The sequence below is a fragment of the Lagenorhynchus albirostris genome, chromosome 4 (assembly GCF_949774975.1).
Source record: "Lagenorhynchus albirostris chromosome 4, mLagAlb1.1, whole genome shotgun sequence".
In the NCBI taxonomy this organism is placed as follows: Eukaryota; Metazoa; Chordata; class Mammalia; order Artiodactyla; family Delphinidae; genus Lagenorhynchus; species Lagenorhynchus albirostris.
This window is the reverse complement of record NC_083098.1, coordinates 13,823,162-13,848,038: the sequence shown is the minus strand read 5'-3', so window position 1 is coordinate 13,848,038 and position 24,877 is coordinate 13,823,162. Positions and strand designations below refer to the sequence as shown.

General features: G+C 36.7%; 1 protein-coding gene across 4 annotated transcripts in view; it reads right to left on the bottom strand.

Moving 5' to 3' along the window:
* Positions 1 to 2,961: 2,961 nt before the first annotated feature.
* PDLIM5 (PDZ and LIM domain 5) overlaps positions 2,962 to 24,877 on the bottom strand; it is a 213,821-nt gene continuing 191,905 nt past the window's right edge. For 3 of the 4 annotated variants that reach the window (XM_060147579.1, XM_060147580.1, XM_060147581.1), the window contains 5 exons: positions 23,895 to 24,069; positions 13,558 to 13,738; positions 10,807 to 10,927; positions 8,235 to 8,350; positions 3,288 to 6,811 (listed from right to left, as the gene is read on the bottom strand). In XM_060147579.1, coding sequence (XP_060003562.1) covers positions 6,722 to 6,811; positions 8,235 to 8,350; positions 10,807 to 10,927; positions 13,558 to 13,738; positions 23,895 to 24,069 — 683 coding nt within the window. In that variant the 3' untranslated portion in view covers positions 3,288 to 6,721. Of the gene's footprint in view, positions 6,812 to 8,234; positions 8,351 to 10,806; positions 10,928 to 13,557; positions 13,739 to 23,894; positions 24,070 to 24,877 lie in introns of all 4 variants that reach the window. The other variant, XM_060147578.1, reaches the window with a different exon arrangement.

Here is a 24,877-nt window from a genome sequence, read left to right as displayed (position 1 = left end):
TAGTTGAGAATCCAAAGTTTTATTTTGTACCCAGACATGCCAGTTAACAACTTACTGATTTTCAGTTCCCAATTCACCCTCCAGTACCTGCTCCGTGATACTGCACCAGACTGTTCAACCATTTCTCCAATACAGTGAGCGCAGCGTTAGGCTTTGTCAGCTGTCAGCCAAGGAAGCTGAAGGAACAGTGCAGAAGTCAGGGGCTTCTCTTCCCGGCTCCAGGTGCTGCACTTGGCTTTGTCTCGCTCCAGCTGCGTGGTTCAATCACGGTGCAGGTGTGTGGGAACCTCTGGTGGAGCTCTGCCTCAGCTGCGTGTCCAGCGTGCACAGTCCCTCAACGACCTCACGCCCCTGGCCTGGGCCTGGTGACCGCCTTGCCAAAGCCCCCTCGACGTGGATACTGCCTGTTCCACGCCTCGCGTCCCCAGCAGTACCCCAATGCCCTTTGCACACCTACCTACCGGTCTTACCTGTATTCAGAGGGTTGTTTCCTAGTTCTGGGCAACTGAGGACCAGCTCTGGTCCAGAGAACTTCTGTGTCATTGTGAGCTGCAACCACACTTTCTTCAACAAGGTCTGACCTCCAGCCATGGGAAGGGGGCCTCCTTCTAAAGGTGGCCTTCCTTGGGTCCTCTCTCTCGAAGCCCAAGGTTACCCCTTAGAGTTCTCTTTACATTTTCATACTTATTTTCCTATCATAGCTTAGTAATTCTTTGCACTAAACTTCTCCTGTTATTGTGTAATATCTGACTCCTGATGGGACTTAGGCTGACCCACCAGGACTAATCAAACACATTTCCCTTGCAAGCTCTAATTTATACTCTGAACATCTATATTATGTTGATATATTGTTAAAGATCATTCACAACTCCCTGATTCAGGCATAAGAAAACTATAATAGATTCACATCGTTGATTTGTATCTTTTCAGGCATTAGTACTGGGTTCACTTCAGTGCCTCTCATCTTGCTTATTAAGTTCATTTTTATTTGAAGTATTTATAATAGTACCAGAAAAATTAGTAAGTAGTATAATAAACAGAGCAGAATAAATGGTAGGTTTCAGTTGATAAAGCCGTAATTACTTTAACTTATATTTCAAATTTCATACTTGAAAAGCACCATGGATTCTTCTGCTCTTCATTTCGTTCAACTAAGGACACTTGGGATTGCCAATGTTCTCAAGCAAACAGGGTAGAGAAAATTTCCAGGTTCAGATGATACCAGTAGGAGGTTACCTAAGCAAAAACTATTATTTATGCAAAAATTAATATTGGTAGAAGTCACTGGAGTTCAGTTTACTTTCCTACTTACCAAGGGAACAGTTTGGCATATCAGTGATACACTAGGGGAAAAAAAAAATCAAAAGACACCTCTAAAGAATACTACAGACTACTAAAATACCTTAAACAAACAAACAGTATTATTTTTGAGTAAGTGCATAGAATAGTACCAGCTGTGTGTGCTTTACAAGCAAAAGAAAAAAAGGGAAAAGGAAAGAAAAAAATTTTTAAAAAGTATATTTGAACTTAGCAAATGTGACAATTTAGAACATGAAGCTGAAAAACTAATTTGGAACCCAATTATTAAACAGAAACTTTGCCCTTTGGAACATGGATGCATTAGAGACCATGTCAATCAATTCATGGAGCTAGCACAGAAGTCATTTTCCTTGGGAGCTCAAGAGAAATTGACAAATTATACTCTCTGTGAATTCTCAATTGTTTTATTTTTTCCCCTGAGGTCAGTGATCAGTGCTTTTCTCACATGGAAATGTTTTCTTCTTTCACACTAAGCAATGGTTCCAAACTTTCTTGTATATGATTAATACAGTTACAGACACAGGAAAAAAAATTCCTTCTTGGCAAACTTTCATTTAATAGGGCTCCTCCAGTGTTTTGCCATGAGTGCCAATCACTAAACACACCTTGCTTTTCCCCAGTTCTGTGTTTAACGTGTGGAAGCCACACCCTTCCTATTAATCATTGATGCAATCTTGCTACCTACTCAGTCAGCTTCTAAATCATGGACTAAAGAGTAAAAGTCCAGTAATAGAATACCACAGACAATATTCTTCATAACATGGACAGTTGAGGGGATCAGACACTTGCCACCAAATACTATCCATATCTGCTTAGTATGATAAACAGACAGGCTACTTTGACTTTTGGAGGGAAAGGGATTCTTTCACAAACTTCTGGACTTGGTGTTTCCTGAGTTAAATGCTCTCATTCATAAATACAACACAAAACCGTATCAGTCTGAGATTTCTGTTGGGTAGCCATGTGTCCTAGCCCCTTTCCTCTTTAAAATTTTAAAGCCTGCAAAGGAACCACTTTCCCTGGGTGGCTCCCACACTGGGGATGAAACCTCCTCTGTGGAATTTTGGCACCTTATTAATTAGTGGTTATGAGTAGGAGCTGCTCTCAGCAACTCCTATTCTGCCATCAGTCAAGTGTGACTCTGTAATAAATTCCCACGAAGCACACTATTTCTGGTAATTCTCCCTAATTAACACCAGGCCTGCTAATAATACATCAGGTCCTATGTGTTTCTGATATAACCAAGATCTTGTCTGAGAGGACTCAGGAACGGAAACCACCAACCTAAATTAAGCTTTTGCTGGCAAAAAAGATTTTATAGGTAGTTCTGTAAGAAAACCTTTGATAATCTTACATGGGGGACATTTTGGCCAGAAAACACTGAATGACAGGGAGGCTTGTTCTGCTTTGAGCACTGAATGGGGACTTATTGTGAACACACACTGTTGAGTCTTAAGCCTATAAATCTGGTACTGGATTACTGTTTCTTAAAGAAGGAATGACAGATCTCTTATTTTGTCGGTGCATTTTAATGTGCAATGACGTGATTGATAGAAACCAAACAGCAGCTATTAAAATGTCAGATGCAGACTTGATGTTCTTATAAGTTTGGCTTCTGGAGTTTCATATACTGTGAGCAAATACACTTGAATTTGTCTTTTATTCCAATATACAGCCTGCAACAGAAACATTCCTCTCAAATTTACACAGTTGGAAAAAAATCTGAAAGCAATGAACAGACAAGGAATAGGTGAGCCTACCTAGTTACAGAAAAGTTAGCTAATGAGATCAGAATGAGTTAAAAATGAAGTAGTGTACCCTGGTCAATGAAAGACATGAAAATGTAGATGACAACTGATGTTGTTTGACTGTGATATATGATACAATATAATGCTTGATAGGACAGGTTACTCCAATCGATGATTTCAGCAATAAATATTTTTAAAAGAAAGACAATTAGAGCTTACTATCTATTCACAACCATTTATTGTGCACATGCCACATGCAGAGCATAAATATGGATTAAAATAGAATAAAAGTGACAGTATTTTCAAACCTATTGTTTCTGGGACATTTTGATAGGCAAATACCATAAAAGAGGAATTCTCCTGAGAATTATCACATCTCAGCCTATCCTGTGAACATGATTTTTTTTTCCCATGACTTAATGGAAACCACTTGCCACCCAAAAAGAAAAACCAGGAAAGCCTGTCTACATCACTGCAGCCATTTATTTACTGAGTGTGTGCACATGAAGGTATTACTATACTGATTATATTTCTCATGTGGTTTTTAATTAGAAAATCTATCCAAAAGCAAAACAGCACAGACATATACCAATTGAAAAATGTAAAGAAACAGAAGATAGAGATTAACACATAAGGCAAATGACACATTGAAAATCCAAACCCAAAACCTTAAAACATTTGGGGGGTGATGGGGGACAAAATGAAGGCACATTAAGTTTGTGTAAAATTATTCAGTGTGTTTTCCCTTCCCTTATGTCTGAAAAGCTTCTTTCAATAGGAATGACTAAACTCCAAATATCACAAAAATGTTAATATAACTCTAGATTCACACTTGAACAGGGAAGAGGGATTATTTTCTATAAAAGTGGTCCTTGAAAACGGTACCACGAATGTCTTTTTGTTATAGATCATTTGTAAACATAACGCTGAACTAATATTTTGAAGATTAAACTCTTATTTCTACTTGTCTTCATACAGTGACCAGATGATCAGGTTTTCGTTTTAGGTTCTAACTGTAATCTGAATCAACAGGAAATACGAATGCTACAAGCATATGCAGAGGGCATTATTTTTAGGCTGCTGCTTCAGTGAGCAACATTCCGTCCCTGTAAAATGGTGTACATCTGAACCGATCACTAACATCTGGAAACTGGGGAATTCAAGCAGGGGATGCTTTAGAGTCGTGTACTGTGATCTTAATCTGTATTATCCTAAGCACAACATTCCAAAATATACATCTAGAGAGACTGAAAGTAATGCTCTACAATAAAGAGGTAATAATTAAAAAATTGCTACTGACATGGAATATTTATAATCAGAAAAATAAATATTCAGGGAGCTCACCAGAAGATTAAAGTGCTGCCAGTTATTAAAAGATTAATGCTGGTGTATTAAATATGGCATTCCCCACTGTAAAATAAAGAGATTCTTCTGGGTTATAAGCAATATTTATTTCACGGGATTAACTGTTTTAGGAACAGACAGAAGAAGGCTTTGCCACAGAAGAGAAGGACAAAGCACAAAGATAAAATGTTAAGTTAGGAAGCGACGTTATCCTTTTAGGGATAAAATTTGGAAAAATGCAACATTATGCTCTATGAATAATATGCAGAAAGAAAAGTGTAATAAAAATGAAGTGCTTAATGTAAGATAACTTTATAAGAAATCCAGGTCAAATAAAATTCTTTGAAGGAAATACCCAAATGCCATTCCAATGCCACTGACTTATCAAATACTATCTTGGCATATAATCTGTAAAGGCAAAACTAAATAACAACAACAACAACAAATCTCTACCACACCAAAACAAAACCACCAACTTACTTTATGTTGTGTAAAGCAAAGGACTGACACTAAGATAACGTGACAATGCACACAGCCGGCATGTCTTCTACAGGTGGTTTCAGCAGCAATGGGAAATAATGCACAATTCAGTTCCAGCTTTTAGAAAACAAACAACAAAAAACTTCCTGCCTCCCTACAGATGCAGGGTGAGGAGGTAGTTTGGGGTTGCTGTTGGTGAACCATTTAGTTTGCCGCTTTGTGTCACCCTTCTCACTCTTTTATCCCCAGTTAATTATTATCTGCATGTTAAGTCTGCTAGACGATAAATTAGCAGCTTTCAGGACAGATACCTTGAAAAGTTCTTAGGGAGGTTAAACAAATATTATAGCCTAAAACCGCCCTCTCTAACAAACATGCACACAATGGAAGTGAAGTCGCAAGTGACTGATGGGACAGGCAGGGCTTGGGGCTCAGTCTCAACTATAAAAGCACCCTTCCCCGAACAAACTTAAAGGATAACTCAATGTGATCATGGGCTTTTGTCCATTTTGGTAACAGAGAAATAAAAAACAACTATCAAATGCCATAATCTCTTCTCTCAAATATCAATAGGATCCACAATTTTACCACAATTGCTTCTCTGTCTTCCTGTGGTATCTACATAATTTTTTCCCTAAAATGAAAAAAACAAAGAAAGGCTGGTCTGAATAATTAATCACATTCCTCTCTATACTATCAAACCTCTGTGAATTCCAAACTTCATGATTACATTTGGAAGTGGTTCATTTATTACTGAGAAAGAACTACCAAAAGAAAAGAAAATCTAAATTTTTATCACATCCCCAAGCCAATCTTTTATTTTTCCAATGTAGAACTAAAGAAAAAAATTATTCTGCAAAGAGAAATTTCAAACCTTTATCAGTCAGTAGTATAACTCTGAAACTGATCTAATTGATTTAAAAATTTAAAAATTTTTCTGATCTAATCCTCTGATTTCCCATAATTCCCAACAGCATTCTTTTCTCTTTATTCTCTTTAAAGACAGAGAAAACTTTCAGAGTCCAAAGTTATTCAACAAGCTCTTTACCTCAGCATGGGGAAGGGAAAAAAAATAGTTTGACTAATACAGGTGGTGAAACATACACAATGAGTAGAAATGGTCATATTTTAATAAAAGGCAAAAATTTAAAGTTTATAAGCTATATGGTAGCTTTTCTGGGGTGGAGGGGATCAGAGAAAAATATAACATCTCTTTTGGGCATGACACATTTTGATCAAAATCTCATTGGCCTTTCCTACTGGAATGATCAACTGTAAAGACAAAAAAAAAAAAAAAGTATACAGTTTAAAAAACCCTGACACCTACTATTGATAAAATTCTGTTTAAACTCCTATTTACTGTTTTAAAGATAAACACTATTTTTTTAAAAAAAACACCATGTTTCACTTATTAATTAAGTGTAAGGCATTTTTATTGCCTTTTATAGATTTACTCACAACTACCTAGTAAGGAAAGAAGGTATAATTATTTCAGCATAGAGGTTGAAGGCTTTTATTCTAAAATTTAATTCTTCACTGATTTATTCTAAGATGAATTTAATAGTCAACCAGGAAACTGGCTTTTATAAAAGTTATTTTATGGGCAGAAAATGTAGGAAAAAAAGTAATAATAAACGCCAAACTGTCTCTTTACTTTATGAAGCCAGATATTTCCTCATAGACTTGGTTTTCAAAGCCTGGAATTTATCCCTTCAGGGCCACTATTACTTTTCAAAACTCCATATAAATATTAAATCTAAAAATTAATCGGTGATTTAAATTCTCCTCTTTCTCTTCAAATTTCTTCTCTTCCCCTGGACTGTTGACTTTCAAATATTCACAGAGTGAGCATGTTTCTTGCAAAGTGGCTTGTCCTTCTTGGAGAAAAAGGTCTGACCTTCCAAACTTTCACAACATACCTGAAAAAGAAGCATTATTTGAGAGAGTATCATTATTTTATCAAGTACACCTAACAAGGGGAAAATGACTTTTTTACCCAATGGATAACATGACAAAGCACTTTAGTTGGTTGTGTTAGACCCCCTAGCATTTCATGATTACTATTATATTCCATGGAATCTTTCAAAAGCAATGAAGAATGACTTTTTCCTGGAATGCGTTCTAATTTATTTAAACTCACTGATCATTATTTTTCTCTGCTGGGAATGACTACTTGGCCCTAGTGAAAAAATTAACACATTAGTAGGTCACATTAAATATAATTTCTCTTCTCAGATTCTAGTCAATGTTTTAAATCTGCCTCTTGTTGCAGAGAAACAAAGCATTCAGAGAAACAAACCAAAAAACCCAGCACAGTTGCTTTGCCACCCATTCCCAAGCCCCTATTATACAGTCACAGAATACCTGACAGTTATTTTTAATTCATTTCTTTGTTTCTTAAAATGAAAACCCTAGTCAACATCTGGCTGCTGGAAGTTATGTCGTCAGTTAACTATTCACACTTATGTCTTATTTTTCCTACTGTCTTTGTTAATTTTAATGCTCCTGAGCAGATCTGCTAGAGAATAGGAGGTGGCAAATCTGCTAACAGTTGTGGCTTTTTATAGATTTTATGAAGTCTAAGAGATGGATGAGGTAAACAAGACAGGGTTCAATGGTAATGTTTGAGGAAATTATTTGACTTCAGTTAACAAGCCTTTTCTCCCTTCCTACAATGGCTTTAAAAACTATTAGAAATATTACATATAATTAAAAAAAACAAACATCTGAACAGAATACTTTATTAGATATTTACTTCTAAATTTAAAAAATATATATCTTAGGTTCACATTAATCTCTGAATCTATACTCATCATTAAAAATAAAGCCAAAATATTAAAATATCAAATGAAAGAGGTAAATATACTACTACAAGTTTATTATAGTCTCAAAAAGAAAAGAACATTCATACACTATTACTAAGGAAGGAAATGGATCAACGTACAGTTTACTTCCAGTGTTAAGTCAGTAATAGATTTTTATAAGTTTACTTCTATTTTAAGAAGTACCTATGTTTTCATAAATTACTAAAAGTACTCCAATAAAACATAGTTTAAAAAAAGTAAAAGGCTCTTATTGTTTTAAGAAATATATAGCTTCTCCTTATAAACAAAAATGTATCAAAAATAGGATTTTCTCTAAAGGGGTAAACATCACATTATTTTTGAAATTGCTAAACAATTTCAAAAAGTACCGAAAATTTTAAACAACTTTCAAAATCACTGTAAAAATATTTCTAGGTTTAAAGCACTGAAAGATATAAAAACTGTCATTCCCATTTAGTGCTTAGGCTAGAACCGGCCATACTGTGCTCCTTCAATTCGGAAACAAGAGTTTACTTACTGAGCATACAAAGCAAGTGTCGTGCCAGGTGTAGGCCAGAGCTTCCAGGAACATGTCACCAGCTTCTATGGGAAACTCACATCCATGGCATATAGTGCCAAAGAGGGCATAATAATCTGTATTGGGGCAGGGGTAGGGGTAGACACAATTTAAACATGCCAAAGTTTTAGAATGATAGGTTTTAGAAAATAGCAACAAAATGGGAATTAAATGAGATGATGAAGATAAAGCTACTAGTAACTGGAAAATTTTCAGATGGCATAAAATTTGGCTTGAGATACACGCGTAGTATATTTCAGGTTACCCCTGGTAAACGTTATATAAGCAACTTAACATCCTCTATTATATTTTTCCATATAATACTCCTCAGTTCTGTCCAACTTCTTAAATGCCCAAATATGCATGAAGAAGAACACTGTTCTCTGACGTTATCAATAGCCATGATTGTTTCAATAAAATATAAGAGAACTTCCACTAACTAGTAACAATAAGACTAATGAACATAAATGAAGAAGAAATACCCGATAATAGCAAATTTCATAGCACATCTGACTTGGTAAGGAAGAAAAACAAGTCACAGGAAACCTCCATGAAGAAATGCTGTGACTGAGTTTCTGGCTGGACTGTATCACAACAATATTAGCCACTATTTCTTTTGCTGTATTTTCTTTTCCATTTTATGACTTCATGCTGAAAATCCTTAGCCAGAGAACACCTCTTACTTGACACAGATTAGAGTCATAAAATATTAATATCTTCCTTCTGAAGAAAGCAGTTTTGACAAGATGTCTCTGTATTATCACTAAATTAGAACTTCCTGGCAATTTTCTTTTCTTTTCTGCAGCTGCTCTTACTATGTGTGTTCACTCATGGTTCACTCTGTGACTTTGGACACTTCCAATCCCACCTGGGCTGGAGGAGAAAGTAGGCTACCACCCGCGGCATGAGTCACCTTTCCAGCAATCCTCAATACTCCTCAGTGCCAGTTGTTCACCACGCACCCACAGGGCCCCACTGTGCGCCAGGCGCCGTTCTAGGCACCAGCTGGGGGCACAGGGGAGAAGACAGACGGGGTTGTTCACCTCATGGGCTTTACAGTCTCATTGGGAGCAGGATGTCATCATTTATTATATTTTAAAAATAAATGATAATAAACAACTTCAGATTGTGACAAAGACCATAAGGGAAAGGAAAGAGTGATGCGATAGAGAATAGTTGGGGGAGGTGTATAACACTACACTCTAGAGGAGGGTTAGGAAAGGCTTCCCTGAGAAGAAAACAGTTGTGCTGTGACTTGAAAAAAAGGGGGACAGAAATCACCTCAGAAAAGCTGGGGAAGGACATTCCAGTCAGAAGAAATAGCGAGTACAAAAGCCCTGAGGCCGGAAGTATCCAGCAGGTTCAGAAACAACCAAGGGGCCAGGTATGGCTGGAATCCAGCGACAGAAAATCAGGGGGAGGAGATGAGGTTGGCAAAGCTGGACCTAGGGAGGAGTATAGTTTTTACTCTAGTGGAAGCCATAAGGGTGTCAAGCACAAGCTGATTCACCTTCACACAAGTATTACTGTGGCTATCTGAGGGTAGGGGGGAAGAAGAGAAACCATTTTGGCTGGCAATTATAACGCCCAGGCAAAGAGTGAGGGTGAACTGGAGTTAATGGGGACAGTGGAGGTGAGAGAAATGAATGAATTCCATATCCACTGGGGGTAGAACTGTTAGAATTTACTAATTAGATTGGGCAAAGAAGCGTCAAGTCATGTTGACCGGCCTCAAATTAGAAGCTGACTGCTTCTTTAACTTGACTACTATGGACTATTCCCTTTGTCCAGCACCACCCTTTGAATTGCAAGGTAGAACAACAATAAAACCCCAGAGTGGCAATGCAGGGGGACTGAGTCGAGGCATAAAAAAGGAAAAATATTTTATTTTTTGAAACATGTGGAGTTGTACTATCTAAGTAAGGATAATATTAATAAATAAGTGCTAAGAAAGCTCACTTATAGTCTTTGGGAAGGAAAAGGAAGTGTTCACAGTTTAGGTAATAGGACAAATGTCGTAGACTGGTCTTTAGAGCCTGTTTTTAAAAAAATAATCTTAACCAAGGGAGCAGTCCAAACCACAATTACCCTGCCATTCAGTAAAAGTAATAAAGGATTTCCAATTTGTTGTCAAAGCAGTGGTCTTCAAGAGCATATCACTACTATATTCAAAAGTTGAATATTTCTCATTTTTATAACCACTAAAAGTTCACTAGTGGAGTGTAAGGGGTGGCTTTAAGCTACACGATTTGGTAGGATTTATATCCAGAAGTTATTCGGGATTCAAGAATAATAGTTTTCTAAATTGCTTACATGGTCATTTCTCTTAATGAAGCTGGGAATATGTTTTGACCAAGTCACATGCAAATCTTACGTATTTTTTTTTGCTATATATTTAAAGCAACATTAAGTGCTCCTAGAACATCCAGCAAAACTATTTTGCCCAATATTTCCTTTCGGCTTTATAGCACTATAAGGGACAATGTTTTGTCTTCATTCAAAACTTAAGAAACTCCTGGCTTTAGGATCTTACCAGTCTCACAGTAGGGCTCGCCGTCCTCCAAGTGAAAGACATTATTACGAATGGGTTTCCCACAGGCCACACACACAAAACAGGAAACATGCCAAGTTTGTTTCAAAGCATTGATGACTTCCTGTTATAGAAAGGAAATGGACGTAAAGAAAGGTGATGATTATTCTACTAGCTGTACCAATACAGTCCTTTTAAACTGACCCAAAGTAGACACACATGCTTTGTCTTTGCCTAAGCTTTTCATCTAATGAACTAGAGATATTTAAGGACAGACTCACAAATCATCTAAACTGATGCATCATATAAAATACGCATTTTCACAAATACACATCAATAAACTTACTTAAAGAATGAGTAGTGTTATTTAAACATTATAAATGTGGTGAATCCAAGTAAGCATTTCATAAGTGTTTGCTACCCTACATTCTGCTTTCCCTGAAAGGGTGTCAGGAAACATTAACTTGTAAACATTTCACAGTATTATCTTGAAAATGTCATGGAGGAATGGCAAAACACTTAAAAACTAAAACAAGCCTATACTGTGTCGCACGATGGAAGCAACAACTTAATCAGTGTAACCCAATCATGTTTAACACATGGTTAGGATCTTGGAAATCAGCTATGGCTGTACTAAGCACACATTCATATGAGTGTCTAAAATTTGAACCATAAAGCACGGATTCTAGTCAACAATAATCCTATGGTTACATATACCAAGTATCAAAGACCTGGGCCAGATTTTAGTTAGTAAAAGAAGTTCTGGGGAGTTGGATTTGCAAGGAATTGTTTCTTTGAATTGACAGAACGAGATGGAGTCATTAAAAATCATTTTTGGGGCTTCCCTGGTGGCGCAGTGGTTGAGAGTCTGCCTGCAGATGCAGGGGACACGGGTTCGTGCCCCGGTCTGGGAAGATCCCACATGGGCCCATGAGCCATGGCCGCTGAGCCTGCGCGTCCGGAGGCTGTGCTCCGCAACGGGAGAGGCCACAGCAGTGAGAGGCCCGCGTACCGCAAAAAAAAAAATCATTTTTGAAGAATAGTTAACATTATAGGAATTTACTCTTTCCACAACATTTATCACAAAAAGGAGGATGCTATACATAAAGTATGGTTACAATTTTGTAAACGAATTACTCATAAGGAGCAAACTGGAAGAAAACACATCCTAAGGTTAAGAGGAACTCTCTGGGACTGGTAAATATATAGATCATTTTAATTTTATTCTTTACATGTTTTATATTTTCTAATTGTTGTAGAGTGAAATATTTTCTTTTCTAATAATAAATATTGTCGAAATAAAAGACAACAAAAAAAGAAGATGATATAGATAAGTTATTGGCCATAGAAAATGCCATATTTCACTACTGAAGGGCTATGGGAAGAAATGGAAGTTATTTATATCCAAAGAGATCACCATGAACATGTACAAGTGGACATTCAACCAAATCATTTCTCAAGGCTTCTAGTATCTATTCAACTCTCTATCCTTGAGACAGATTACTATCCCTTCTTTAACAGGTTATCAAACAACTAAAACACAGTCCAGAAAATCTGTCCCTTTAGTGAAGTTCTGGCCCATGTCTGAAGCAATGAGTTTAAGATTTCCATTTCCTAGAACCTCATTTAGTGCTAAGACCCTTACTTAACTTTATTAATCATTCTAGAACTCATGGAATACATTTATACACTAAAAGAGTATTAATGTATTCTACTTATTAATTATTTGTCATTTGAAAAGGTACGGGCTGAATCATTCTCCTCTTTTTCCTCTTCATATACTGTACAAATTAATAATATAGGAATATTCCAGTAGTATATTTATAATTTTAAAGTGTCTTCAAAGTTTTAGACCCATTTAAAGATGTATTCTAAAATTAAGGCTACTCAGTAATTCATACTAGCGTTTCTCTCAATTGGTATGAATTACACTTTCATTATTGTATTTTCATATTGAGAATATTAGAACTCAGCAATGTAATTTCCAAATTTTGCATGAGTTTCATATGAGTCCAGGTACCTTGGCTGCTTCTAAAGTAGTTTCAACTCCTGGTCACCCATAGGAAATGCCTTATCCTTACTTCACAACTGCAAATTGGGTATTCCAGAGTAGGAAATTCATTAATTCATCATTATTTATTATGTACCTGAATCCTAAATTACTCCCTTTTTGTTTAAAAAAAAAAAAAGGTGTGGCTTGATTATTTTTCTATCACATGTATACCTCATAAAACTGAGGTTATATTTTTAAACATTATATGCATTCAAGAAAAATATATCATTTATAAGCCTCATGTTTTATATATTTCATGAGATCTGTGCCCTGAGCTTGAACCCTGACAGATGGGGAAGTGCTGCTCTCATAAAAGCGATGGAATTTAATTTAAAACAGTGAAGGTGTCAATTCTGAGAACTCAGATGTGTGTGGTCCTGTGCGACCTCTTCATTCCTGAGCAAACAGGGTCCTGTTGAGGTAGCACACCCACAGTAAATTATTTTTTCCCTACAGTGGCTAGACTTTCACCAGACAAGCCAGCACTCAGTAAGACAAAACCAAAGACAACTTAACCCCATGAGTCTGATAGACTTCTACAGAGGTCTATTTAGTTTTGTTTTGCAAAAATAAATAGTGATGAAAGCAGAGAGGGGATCAAGCAAGAAGAAAATAGAGAGCAAAAATGACAGAAGGGTTTCATACCAAAAAATTGTTCTGCTTGAAAACTCACTCGGAGTGAAAAGGTTTCCAATACTTACTCCAAGAATCTTCCTCTGGCATCGACCACATACAGGGGCAAAGAATCTCTCATAGCAGAGCTCACAATACAGGGCTCCCTGCTCCTCTACGAATCCAATGTAGGCCATCGTATTTTTGCAGTGAGCACAGTTAAATTCTTCTGGGTGCCAAGATTTCCCCAGTGCCACTAGGAACGGTCCCCTGCCAAAACAAAAGAGATCAAGTTGGCTTAGGAAAGAGGTTTCTAGTTAGCCTGAAGAGGACCTCTTGTACGAAACGTCCAAACAATTAAATACTTGCTCAATTGTCCTTCTCAGGGGTGCTGGAAATTTACATAGGAACTCTGCTCGTTGAAGTGAAAAGGACAGGAGAGAGGAATAAGCACTGAAGGGATTCCTTCAAGAAAGGCCATCTCTGCCCCCTGGTTTTCTGTATTCAAGGGATTTGGTAGTTAGGGTTTTTGAGCTGCAATGGGTGAGTGCGTCATGATTACGACTGAGAATGAGAATATTAACTGTGACAGAAAATGAAGTAACCAGGAAAAATATATATGGGCTAGGCAGAAATGAGAGTTCGAAATTTCCATAAAATAAACAAAAGGAAAAAAATCTCAATTTGGTAATGTCAGCGTCTTAAAAACAGTAACAATTATTACTGGAAAAAACATTCTAGTCAATTTCTCTTCCCCATACATTGTTTCTTATACTTATTTCTCAACTTTGTTAAACACACCAAATCCTCCCCCTCCAAAATGACTACAGAAATTATAAACTGGGTATTAGAGATGGTTTGAAGCTACTTAGAAAGGTTTTATTTAATTCAAACATGACTGATTTTTAATGTACATTTGTATCAAGGTAAGAAATGTTTGTAAAGTGATTTTTTTCCATTAAATACTATACAGCCATGAACTGATAAGATGGGTTTGGTTTGCTTGACAGGAATCCATTATGAAGATTTATCTAGTCATGAAGCCTGCGGAGATTAACCTTTCTAGCCTCTGCAACATGCTTTTCAGTAGCTACATCACACTAATTTTTATTCATAGAGTGGCTTTACCTCCAAGCCACTTTTACAGTTATCTAATTTGTCCATGCAACATTCCTGTGAGACAGACCAGGGCAGTTATTATGAACCCAGTTTAACAGATGGAGAAGCTGAGATACAGAACGTTCACAAGGTATGACATATATCATAAAATCACTGATTGAATGAAGGCCAGAAGCTGAATTTCCTGATTCCTATTACACTGCTCTAGTCAAATGATATTCTGTCTCCGATCACACTACCATCAATTATCATCACTGAGTAACCACAGGGTATCTAATTCTTAGTAAGCATAGGATATCTGACTTTTAGATAGATTATTAGTGGGAAAAGTCACAGTAACGAGCATCACAAAGCCGAAACATTTTTTAGCCTCTGACAATAACAGAAACCTTGATATTCAGTAACTATCTTCCATTGGGAAATTCTTTGCAAATACACTGTCATTTTCTCAGAACCAGCACTTACCTGACTCTGCAAGAGTCAGGTAAGTAGAAAGGCCCTTGATGAATGATTAAAATGTGTTCTGTGGGAATAAGAGGGTATTTTTTACCTACTTTTTGTTAACTTGTTTCTTATTACTAATATGATGCCATTTTGTATAAGCTAGTGCATGCAACTCTCTTAACATTTGAGAAAAGTAGTTTATTATTATTATTTTTTTTAAACTTGAGGGTACCATTCTTGTTACCACTAACAAGGAATGCCTTTGTTAGCTAATTCCTGCCAGGAAAAAAAAAGGGCTACAGATCACTTATTCTGTAACCAAATATTTTGGTAGGCTGTCCCTCAACTTGTAACTGGTTTATAAACTACAGTCCTACTCAAGAGTTCATTTCATTTTCTCAGTGTATACCTGGCAAGTAGTTTACTTTCAAAGATAAGCCAAAGAGTCACAATGCTCAAAGACAGACAAAGTTTTAGGAGAGCACTTAGCTCTTCCACCAGGTAGGTATCTCGTTCTGTAGGCCTGAAAGATCTGCCAGGCTAAATTTACTGTGTAAATTTAGAGTATGGTAGAACTTTAGGGTTTTATGCTATGATTTGCCTGGACATTAAAGCAGGTTCTAAACGATTTACGAGGGTGAATTTATCAGGGCACATCTTCAGCTCATCCAGAAGGGTGGATAGCCCCTGAGGCCAGTATCTTTATTGACTCTTCAGTTTGCAAAAGAAGTCAATTCAATCTCAATTTCCACTTTCTGTTAAAGCAGAAGTGTTAGTATGCACTTGGAAGAAAGAGTTTTCCTCCTGAAACATGCCCATCAGTGCTACCAAATATTTAACAAACTTCATCTGAGAAAAAAAAAGACATTTAAGAACAGCTGATTGCATTTTCTAGAATTTCTAAAATATGTGTTGAGATCAACTCAGAGAACCCTGTTCTGTGAATCGGAGCAGACTGGGCCTGCCCCGTCCCACAGGATAATTCCTTTAATGATGGGTGCTAAGTGTGACACCATCAGTCTGCACTGACACTTGTGAAAGGAAACAGCTCCACGAAACCCACCCCTGCTCTTTCTGGAAGTTCCTGTTGAGAGTGCTGTTCGTTAGATCACACATGGCCGTTTTTACATGGATTCCTTGGAGAAGTTCCTTTCAGGTTTTTGTAACAAGAACGGTTTTGCTTTTTCTGGGGCAAGAGATTTTATTTTTTTATCTCACTGAACAGTAATTTGCAAAATTAATTTTCTTTGTTTTGTCAGCTGCTAGAAGGCTTACAGCCAAATTCAGTCTAACCAAAGGCAAGTATATATGTCATTACTGTCCAGACACAATGACAAATTTTTCTCCAGGCTTCATTTTTAATAGTCCCATCCATGATTTTCATTCTTCTTTTGCTCCCTTTTGTAATTTAGAAGGTTTTCTTATATTTCATGTATTCTTAAAAAGTCTTTTTGAAAGCTTTCTGGGATAGAGTCCACTATATATAAATAAATAAATGACCCACTGAAAGGGTATTTTAAGGTATTTACTTAAGTTTCTTTGTCAAATTTGAATAGTGAACAATCTTAACGACAGTAAAGAAATTCCCTCTGCACCTTTAAAAAGTGATTTGAGGGCTTCCCTGGTGGCACAGTGGTTGAGAGTCCGCCTGCCGATGCAGGGGACACGGGTTCGTGCACCGGTCTGGGAGGATCCCACATGCCGCGCAGCGGCTGGGCCCATGAGCCATGGCCGCTGAGCCTGCGTGTCCGGGGCCTGTGCTCCGCAACGGGAGAGGCCACAACAGTGAGAGGCCCGTGTACCGCAAAAAAAAAAAAAAAAAAAAAGTAAAAAAGTGAGTTGACAGTGACCTGTGCTCCTGCCAGCCTTCCTTTCCTACATAAACAGGCTCTGTGCAGATACTCCTCGGCTGAACTGAAAGAGCATCTTCCCCATCAACGCCACTGAAGTTATGTATAAACAATAAAATCTATATATAACAGAGGCCTGTCTTGTCTGTGTCAGCAGAGACTAATTTAACAAATTCATTAACACAGGATGAACAGAATACGTTCTTCTTATCCCAGGTAGGATTGGGTTTCCGTCTGGGAACTGGAAGGCAGGCTTGCGTAACTGCACAGTGGAATGAAGCATTCAGCTCCCTCTCAGAGCTCTCTGCATCCACGAACCTCCCTGAATCCCTGCTGACGGACAAGTGAAGGAAGGGGAAATAGCTGAAGCACTGATTGGCTGAGAGAGCAGAGCTATGGCGTGGAACTTTTCACCCTGTTCATTTTCTGTGAGACTGATGCCAAAAAAAAATTATTAATAATGGAAGGAAAGGTAGGGAAGGATGCTAAGGGAATAATTCAGAGAAAAAGAACAGCTTAGTCAGAAAGGTGAAAAGAACTGCAAATTTCAACAGGCACAGCTAATAGGGATTTAGGTTGAAAATCAAACGCTTACTTCTTTTTTTTTTTTTGACTACCACAATAGGTTTATTGAACATCCACCATTCTCATACAGATACAAAATTAAAGAAATAGAAAAAAAAATTTTCCTGGTGATGAGAACTCTTAGGATTTACTCCCTTAACTTTCAAAGGTAACATACAGCACTGTTGATTCAAAGGCTTACTTCTTGCTTCCCTTTGTTATTTAATTCTTAACAGTAACCCTCACTGATAGAACTTAACTCTATAAATAGATGGAGAAAACATCAGAGAAGTTAGGCAACTTCTCTGAGATGATGTGGGTCATGAACTGGAAAGCTAGAATCCTCCAGGGCCCAGCCACTACAGGTTAAAATTTTTTATTTAACCAGAAGTTAAGTGCATCAAAAGAAGTTAACAAGAAAGTTAAAAAAAATCAAAATAAGTTAATTAACAAAAGTTAAAAACAAAGCCACATAAAAAATAACTCACATGCTCAAAAATAAATATGGAATCTGATAGTTGGCTACAGGGATCACTGAAGCAGAAGACGTGACATATTATACCAGATCCATATGTATATAAGTATTGAAATCACCAAAATGAATTCCCATTATTAAAGATTTTCCTGAGGCAGGATTCATTTTTGAACTTTACAACTATGACAATTTAGAGCCCTATAGATATCTCATGACTTTTCCTCAGTGCCATGATTCAGGACTCCTTACTATGGCTATAAGGGCAGTACATATATATTACTTATATTACCAGGGTACTATGTACTGCTCATGACACTTACATTACTGCATTATGGTTATCTATTTCAGGTCTCTGGCTTCCTTACCAGATGATAAAATACATGAAATCAGGGACTGCCTCTTAACATTTATATACTATGGTGCTAGTATGGCAACTTGCACTCGTTTTCTTTTTTTAATATATTAAAAAAAATTGAGATATAATTGACATATAACACTGTGTAAATGTAAGGTGCACAAGGTGTTGGTTTGATATGTTTATGTATTGCAATATGATTACCCACCTTAGCGTTAGCTAATACTTTATAAGTTTTTGATGGATATTTGTTGTATAAAAGTATCATTTTATGAGTAGACGATTGAACTTTATTGCTTGCAATTTCTTTCAAATAAAAGTAATTGGTTGTTGAAGCTAGATAATCCCCATCTCTCCTCTTTGCACCAACAGGATTCTGGAGGTATCTTTATTAGACTTACCACATTGATATGGCTGTTGATTTGCTTGTCTGTATTTTTTACCAGAGTGTAACTATTCATTTGCTAGAACTGCCTTAACAAAGTGCCACAGATGGGATGGCTTAAACAACAGGAATTAACTTTTGCACAGTTTTGGAGGTTAGAAGTCTAAGACCAAGATGTTGGCAGGGTTAAACTCTTCTAAGGCCTCTCTCTTTGGCTTGTAGATGGTCACCTTCACCTGGTCTTCCCTCTGTATGTGTGTGTGTCCTAATCTCTTCTTAAAAGGACACCAGTCATACTGGATTAGAGCCCATCCTAATGACCTCATTTTACTTCTTAAGGACCCTATCTCCGGTTACAGTCACAGTGAGATATTAGGGGTTAGGATTTCAACATATGAATTTTGGGGGGACACAATTCAGTCTATAACAGTAACTTCCTTAAGGGAAGGGAGTAAATATGTCTTTGATTTCTGTATCACTGGTATTTAAAGGAGGTGGCACATAAAATACTCAATGAGCACTGCTTATAGGATGGCTATATTTCTATGAGAAACAGAAATATAGTCATCCTATAGTCTCATCTATAGTTAGACGAGAAACTGGAAAAGTAAACCTCTCATCCCCTCGGTCATCTCTATGAGTCTAGGAATGCATGTATGGGGCACAAAGTCATTTGGTGGGGAGGAAAGAACCTGTAACTGTTCGGCCTATCTATTACTTTCTCCTTTCTCACTTACCCACTCTAACATTATGAAGAAGAGTACCTTGCCACACTCAAGTTATGACAGGTCTGCTTAAGCTGTTTTTTCTCCTGATTTAATATAGTAGTATATATGATTACATATATATAGAGTCACAGTATTTATATATATTATATATTTATATATCTTGGTATGTATTTTCTTTATACAACGTTAGAATCATATTTTATTTGGAGTTCTATAGTCCTTTTTTTATCTTAATACTATAACTTTTTCCTAAGTAGTGGAAGTTAAAAGCATGAATATAATTTAAAGTTAGATCTGAGCTCAAATGCAGGTTTTACCGTTTACTATCTAGGTAACTTCAGCAAATATGTAACTTTTCTGTGCCTCAGTTTTCTCATCTGTGAAATCAGGCAATTATAATAACTGTCTTACAAGGTTATAAGAATTTAATGAGAAGTCAGTTAAAATTCTTAGCACAGTATTTGGCATACGCTAAGAATACATTAAACAATTATTATCCAAAACAGCATCTTAATGGCACCATAATATTACATCATGTAGATGCTGAACATTTTGTTCTTTCCAATTTTTCACTACAGTAGATCTGAACTCTTGGTCTATGCATTGCTCATAAATATTGGTCTATGTCTTTGGTTATTTCTTTAAATGGAAGGACTAACACATTAAGACAAGAAGCCTTTTATTTTCAAGTAAAATCTTAACCAGAAGGGAAAATAAATAAAACCTATTAATAATGGAGTGCTCAGAGATAGAACTGGATGGTGAGACAGGCAAAAAAACTCTGCTGGCTTCTTCCTGGGGTAACTGAGATGGCCCTCCTTATGAGAAAAGTTTGAAAATAAGTGAGCAGGAAATAAATCAATAATGTTAAAATTTTCTCTGTCGCTGGAATAAACAATGAGTTGTCTGCATGCGATTGTTCTGGTGCTGGACTGTAGGCAAAGACAGGATAATAGCATTGTGGCTATTTTTTTTTTTTAAGCATTTCATATCAAAGAAGAAATCAAGCACCATGAATCCCTTACTTCTTTCACCAAAATGCTAAGAAGCTAAATGTGAATGGTCCATTTAACTTTATGTAATACAAGTGGATTTTAATGCCACTAGATGTAACAGTTCAGAAATAAGCTAGTGTTTTCATAAGCCCGTTCTACCAGAGAAACTAAATATGGCTTTGGCTATATTAGTAGCCTGATTTTCTGTTTCCCTATTATATCAGCACTCCAAACAGTCAATCTGTTCATGAGTATGAGCTGAGGAAATGGTACTTCTATCATAAATGGATTGGAAATGTTCTAGAGCAATTTAATCAGAGCTTCAGTAGGATTTCCTAAAATGTAACGTTCTATCCATCTGTAAAAGGCAACTGACTAATCAAAGTATTGCCTAAATAATACAATTTAGGCAAAACATCCATAATCTTTTCAAGATTCAAATAAACCAAAGAATTATAAACATTAGATGAAAATAAAATGATCTATGGAGTTTTAAGCTAAAAATATGTTCAATAAGAGATAGTCAGTTCAGTACTAACATTCAGTGATCCAGGTTTCTGAGATTTTCCAAAAACAACTTTTCTAAAAAAAATAATAAAATAAAACATAAAATTTGCCTTAGTTTGCCTTTACTTAAAAATATTTTTGAAAATTTTAAACATTTAGAAAATAAATATAAAACAATATAAATTATAAACAAATAATGTAAATTACACTGTAGAAAACCAAACAACAATATAAATTATAAAATAATCTTAAACTTCTCAGGTTCTGCCAGGTCACAATATTCTATACTGAAAGTATCAAGCCTACAACTGCAGCTTGTTTTTAAAACAGGTTTCCAAGAGAATGTCACTTGACCTAACGCCTCCTTGCTTTGGTAAGTGATACTGACACTGAGGCCAAGAACTAGAATTATGCTTTGACTAGCTCTCTGAACTGACCACAATCTATTCAAGCTGCTTTAGCATTTGAGCACCAAGCAAATGTGCTATGTCAATTACTGTTATAGGATCTTGACATGAGCTAATACCTGTTCCTGTTAACTTCCCCAGTAAATGAAGCTCTAATGCTTAACTGATAACAAGTGCTGAGATAATCCAGAGTAGTATAAAATTTAACAGATGAGGGGGCAATAAGTGGTGGCCGTTCATGTTTTTAACGTAATATTTATTTTACTTGGCAGAAGACTGTGCATTAAAATTATATCCTAGGCTAGCATTAAAAACTGAAACCATGGCAGTTAGGGGTGGGGAATGTAATTTCTATTTTGATCTTCATATATTCTCCATACTAAGTTTTTCAGATGTGCTGGCAGTGGTGATAGCAGGATATCACAGAATTTTATAATCAGACAACAAGAATCAGAAACTGATATGACTTGACATTTTGTTAATCCATCCAGTAATCACTTGCTTATTGCAACAGGACACAAACAGCAGTGACTCCTGCCTCCATAAAGGGTGTTTTTCTCCAGACTAAAGAATCCCCACATACCAGTCTACATAACCAAAGCACCATAACTTACAGAAACAATGTTACAAGTCAAAACTTATTTTTATTAATATTAACCTTAAAAACATAACCCTATATAGAGTTAGTAATTAAAAACATTGCTTTATTTACTGAGACAAAGCAGTACCACACTAGATTCTATAATAGTTTAAATATTTCTGTTAAGACCCTATAGTAGTACTTTAAAAAAAAAGTCTCTAACCAAATTGATACTATGATCTGAAGGGTCAGTGGGTCTAGAGTCATGTATGATCTGTTCAGGTCAAACACTCACCGAATGGCTTTTGTGTGTCGGATACTGTGCTAGACTCTGGAAACTTCTACTGATTTTCTGCTTCTCCCCATAAACCATTATTACCCCTCCCACTGCTGCTGGCTAATTCTTATACAGCAGGTGCTCACTGTGGAAAATACAAACTAAGGGAAAAATAACAGCTTACAAAATATCATGATTTCATTTCTGTAAAACAACATCTGTTCTTATGTGTGTGTGTTTTAAAAGTGTGAACTAAAATACTAATAGTGGTTACCTTGGGATGTGGAATTATGGATGAACTTTTATTTTCGCTTTCTGTTTTTCCATATTTTGGAAATGTCACAATGAACGCAGACTACCTTTAAAAGGCAAAAGCTGTTTTTCAAAATCATGTACTCTGTGCTGTGCTCTTGACATATTTATTATTTAATAGTGAATTAAGGAGAAGAATATTTATATTTGGTTCTTAAATAAGATATTGAGACTCCCTGTGCTCCATTTTAAGTAGTAACTAGAAACATTATCCTAAGCAATAATTATGTAAGAGAGGAGGGGAAAATGCAAGTAAGTCTTAACCTTTTTCAGCTTTAGAGGTGCTGTTGTTTCAACTATTACAAAACAAGGTAAATTAAAAATGATGAGAGAGCTTGAGCAGTCATTTCAAGTAATCATCTGTTACTGCCAACAAGACAACTTACAGAGGCAACAGCGTCCTCTGGTGGGATCCCTGCATTAACATTCACACCTAAACCTCATGACATTCTTCTTTTTTTTTTTTTAGATGTTGGCGGTAGGAGTTTATTTTATTTTTGCTGTGTTGGGTCTTCGTTTCTGTGCGAGGGCTTTCTCTAGTTGTGGCAAGCGGGGGCCACTCTACATCGCGGTGCGCGGGCCTCTCACTATCGCGGCCTCTCTTGTTGCGGAGCACTGGCTCCAGATGTGCAGGCTCAGTAGTTGTGGCTCACGGGCCTAGTTGCTCCGCGGCATGTGGGATCCTCCCAGACCAGGGCTCAAACCCGTGTCCCCCGCATTAGCAGGCAGATTCTCAACCACTGTGCCACCAAGGAAGCCCCACGTCATAACGTTTTAAAAGTCACTTGTTCAGAAACGCTGAGGTTTTAAGTGCCAGTGTAATACACTCACTTAAGAGCTTATTTTTAGCCTTTTCTGCTTATCAGAATTAAAGAAACAATAAAATACATTGGGATAAAAAATATTTTAAAGAAGCAGATTATGACCTAATCTAAAATGTAAAGCATTTATGAATAGATCTGAAGGTAATTATATCTTTTAGAGCTTAGGTATTCAAAAATCCAATCTTCTTTTCTCAAGGACTCAAAGTTCTTTATTTTACATCATTAGTTATTTTTCATCTAAATGAAAGTCCTCACTTTTACAATTTGTGAAATAATGGAGTTCTTTGGGGTCCCTTTGAGTCTTAATATTTTATTATTCTCTGAAAAGCCACATTAATCATTATTTTCCCTTAGTTCTGACAGGAATTAATAACTGACTAGATTGGTATTTTTAGTTTTATTATCACAGAGCCCAGAATTACTTTTTATTAAAATAGATTCTAACAAATGTATATATATTCTTATGTGTCTACTTTAATACTATTATATAGAAATACAGCAAGAATATTTTCACTAATAAAATTTCTAATCTTCCAGAATATTAAAAAAAAATCCATATTGGTATTAAGTCCTTTCAAGAAAAAATTAAAATCAAATAACCAACCTGATGACCTGGTTGCAGTGGGCACACATCGGAGTTCGTTTCCCTGCGGGAATGTGCTCGGCCCTTTGCACCAAAGTGTCCTCATCACTGGGCTGGGGCTGCCTTTCGGCTGAGTTGGCTGATGCCACTGCTCCTGCGGATGTCCCGCTGCTTGCGACTCTTCTGGTAGAAGGTGCTAGCAGTTAAAACAGAAGAATCAGAATGACAACAAGCCAAATATAAACTTTTCCCAATAATCAAATAATAACATTACTTTAAAAAATAATCTATCCACTCACTTCTTCACTCATTCACTCACACTTATGGATAGGTTACAGACCAAACACTGGTCTGAGACTACAGAGTTAAAAAAGAAAAATTCAAGGATGACAACCCAGTGAAAGAGTTATGACAGATGACTGCAGAGGGTTTTGTAGGAAAAGCAGAGTCACCTCTGCTTCCAAGAGGAGATATGGTTAATGTTGAATATTGATGTTGAAATATTTCTAGTCATCCAGACATCTCTGCGAACCATTAATTAGATTTAACTCAAAATACGTCAGAGCACGTTAAAGATTTCAATGTGTTGAAGATAAAAGCAAAAATGAACTCCCTATATTCTGTCTCTTCCTGTACTGCCTAAGTAGACTGTGAAATCGGTCACCTGGTCATATAAGGCAGATACGTAAGAATCATCTCATCCTAGGGCCTTCCTCTCCCTCCTCTGTGGTTATAATGGGTCCTGCTGACTTTACATCACAAATGGTTCTTGATTTCGCCCCCTCGTCTCCATTCCTACAATACTGTCCTGGTTCATGTCCTCAAAGTCTCCCACCTGGACTAACCACCAAATGCCTCGTCCGCCTTAAATTCGTACTCCCACTGCCACCGAGGACTGAAATCTTATCTGATCACAGCTCTGCATAAACCATTTCAAGGATGTCATTCTTCTTTGACCACTGAGTGTAGTCCAATCTTCTAAGCACCACATACAGGTCCCTCCA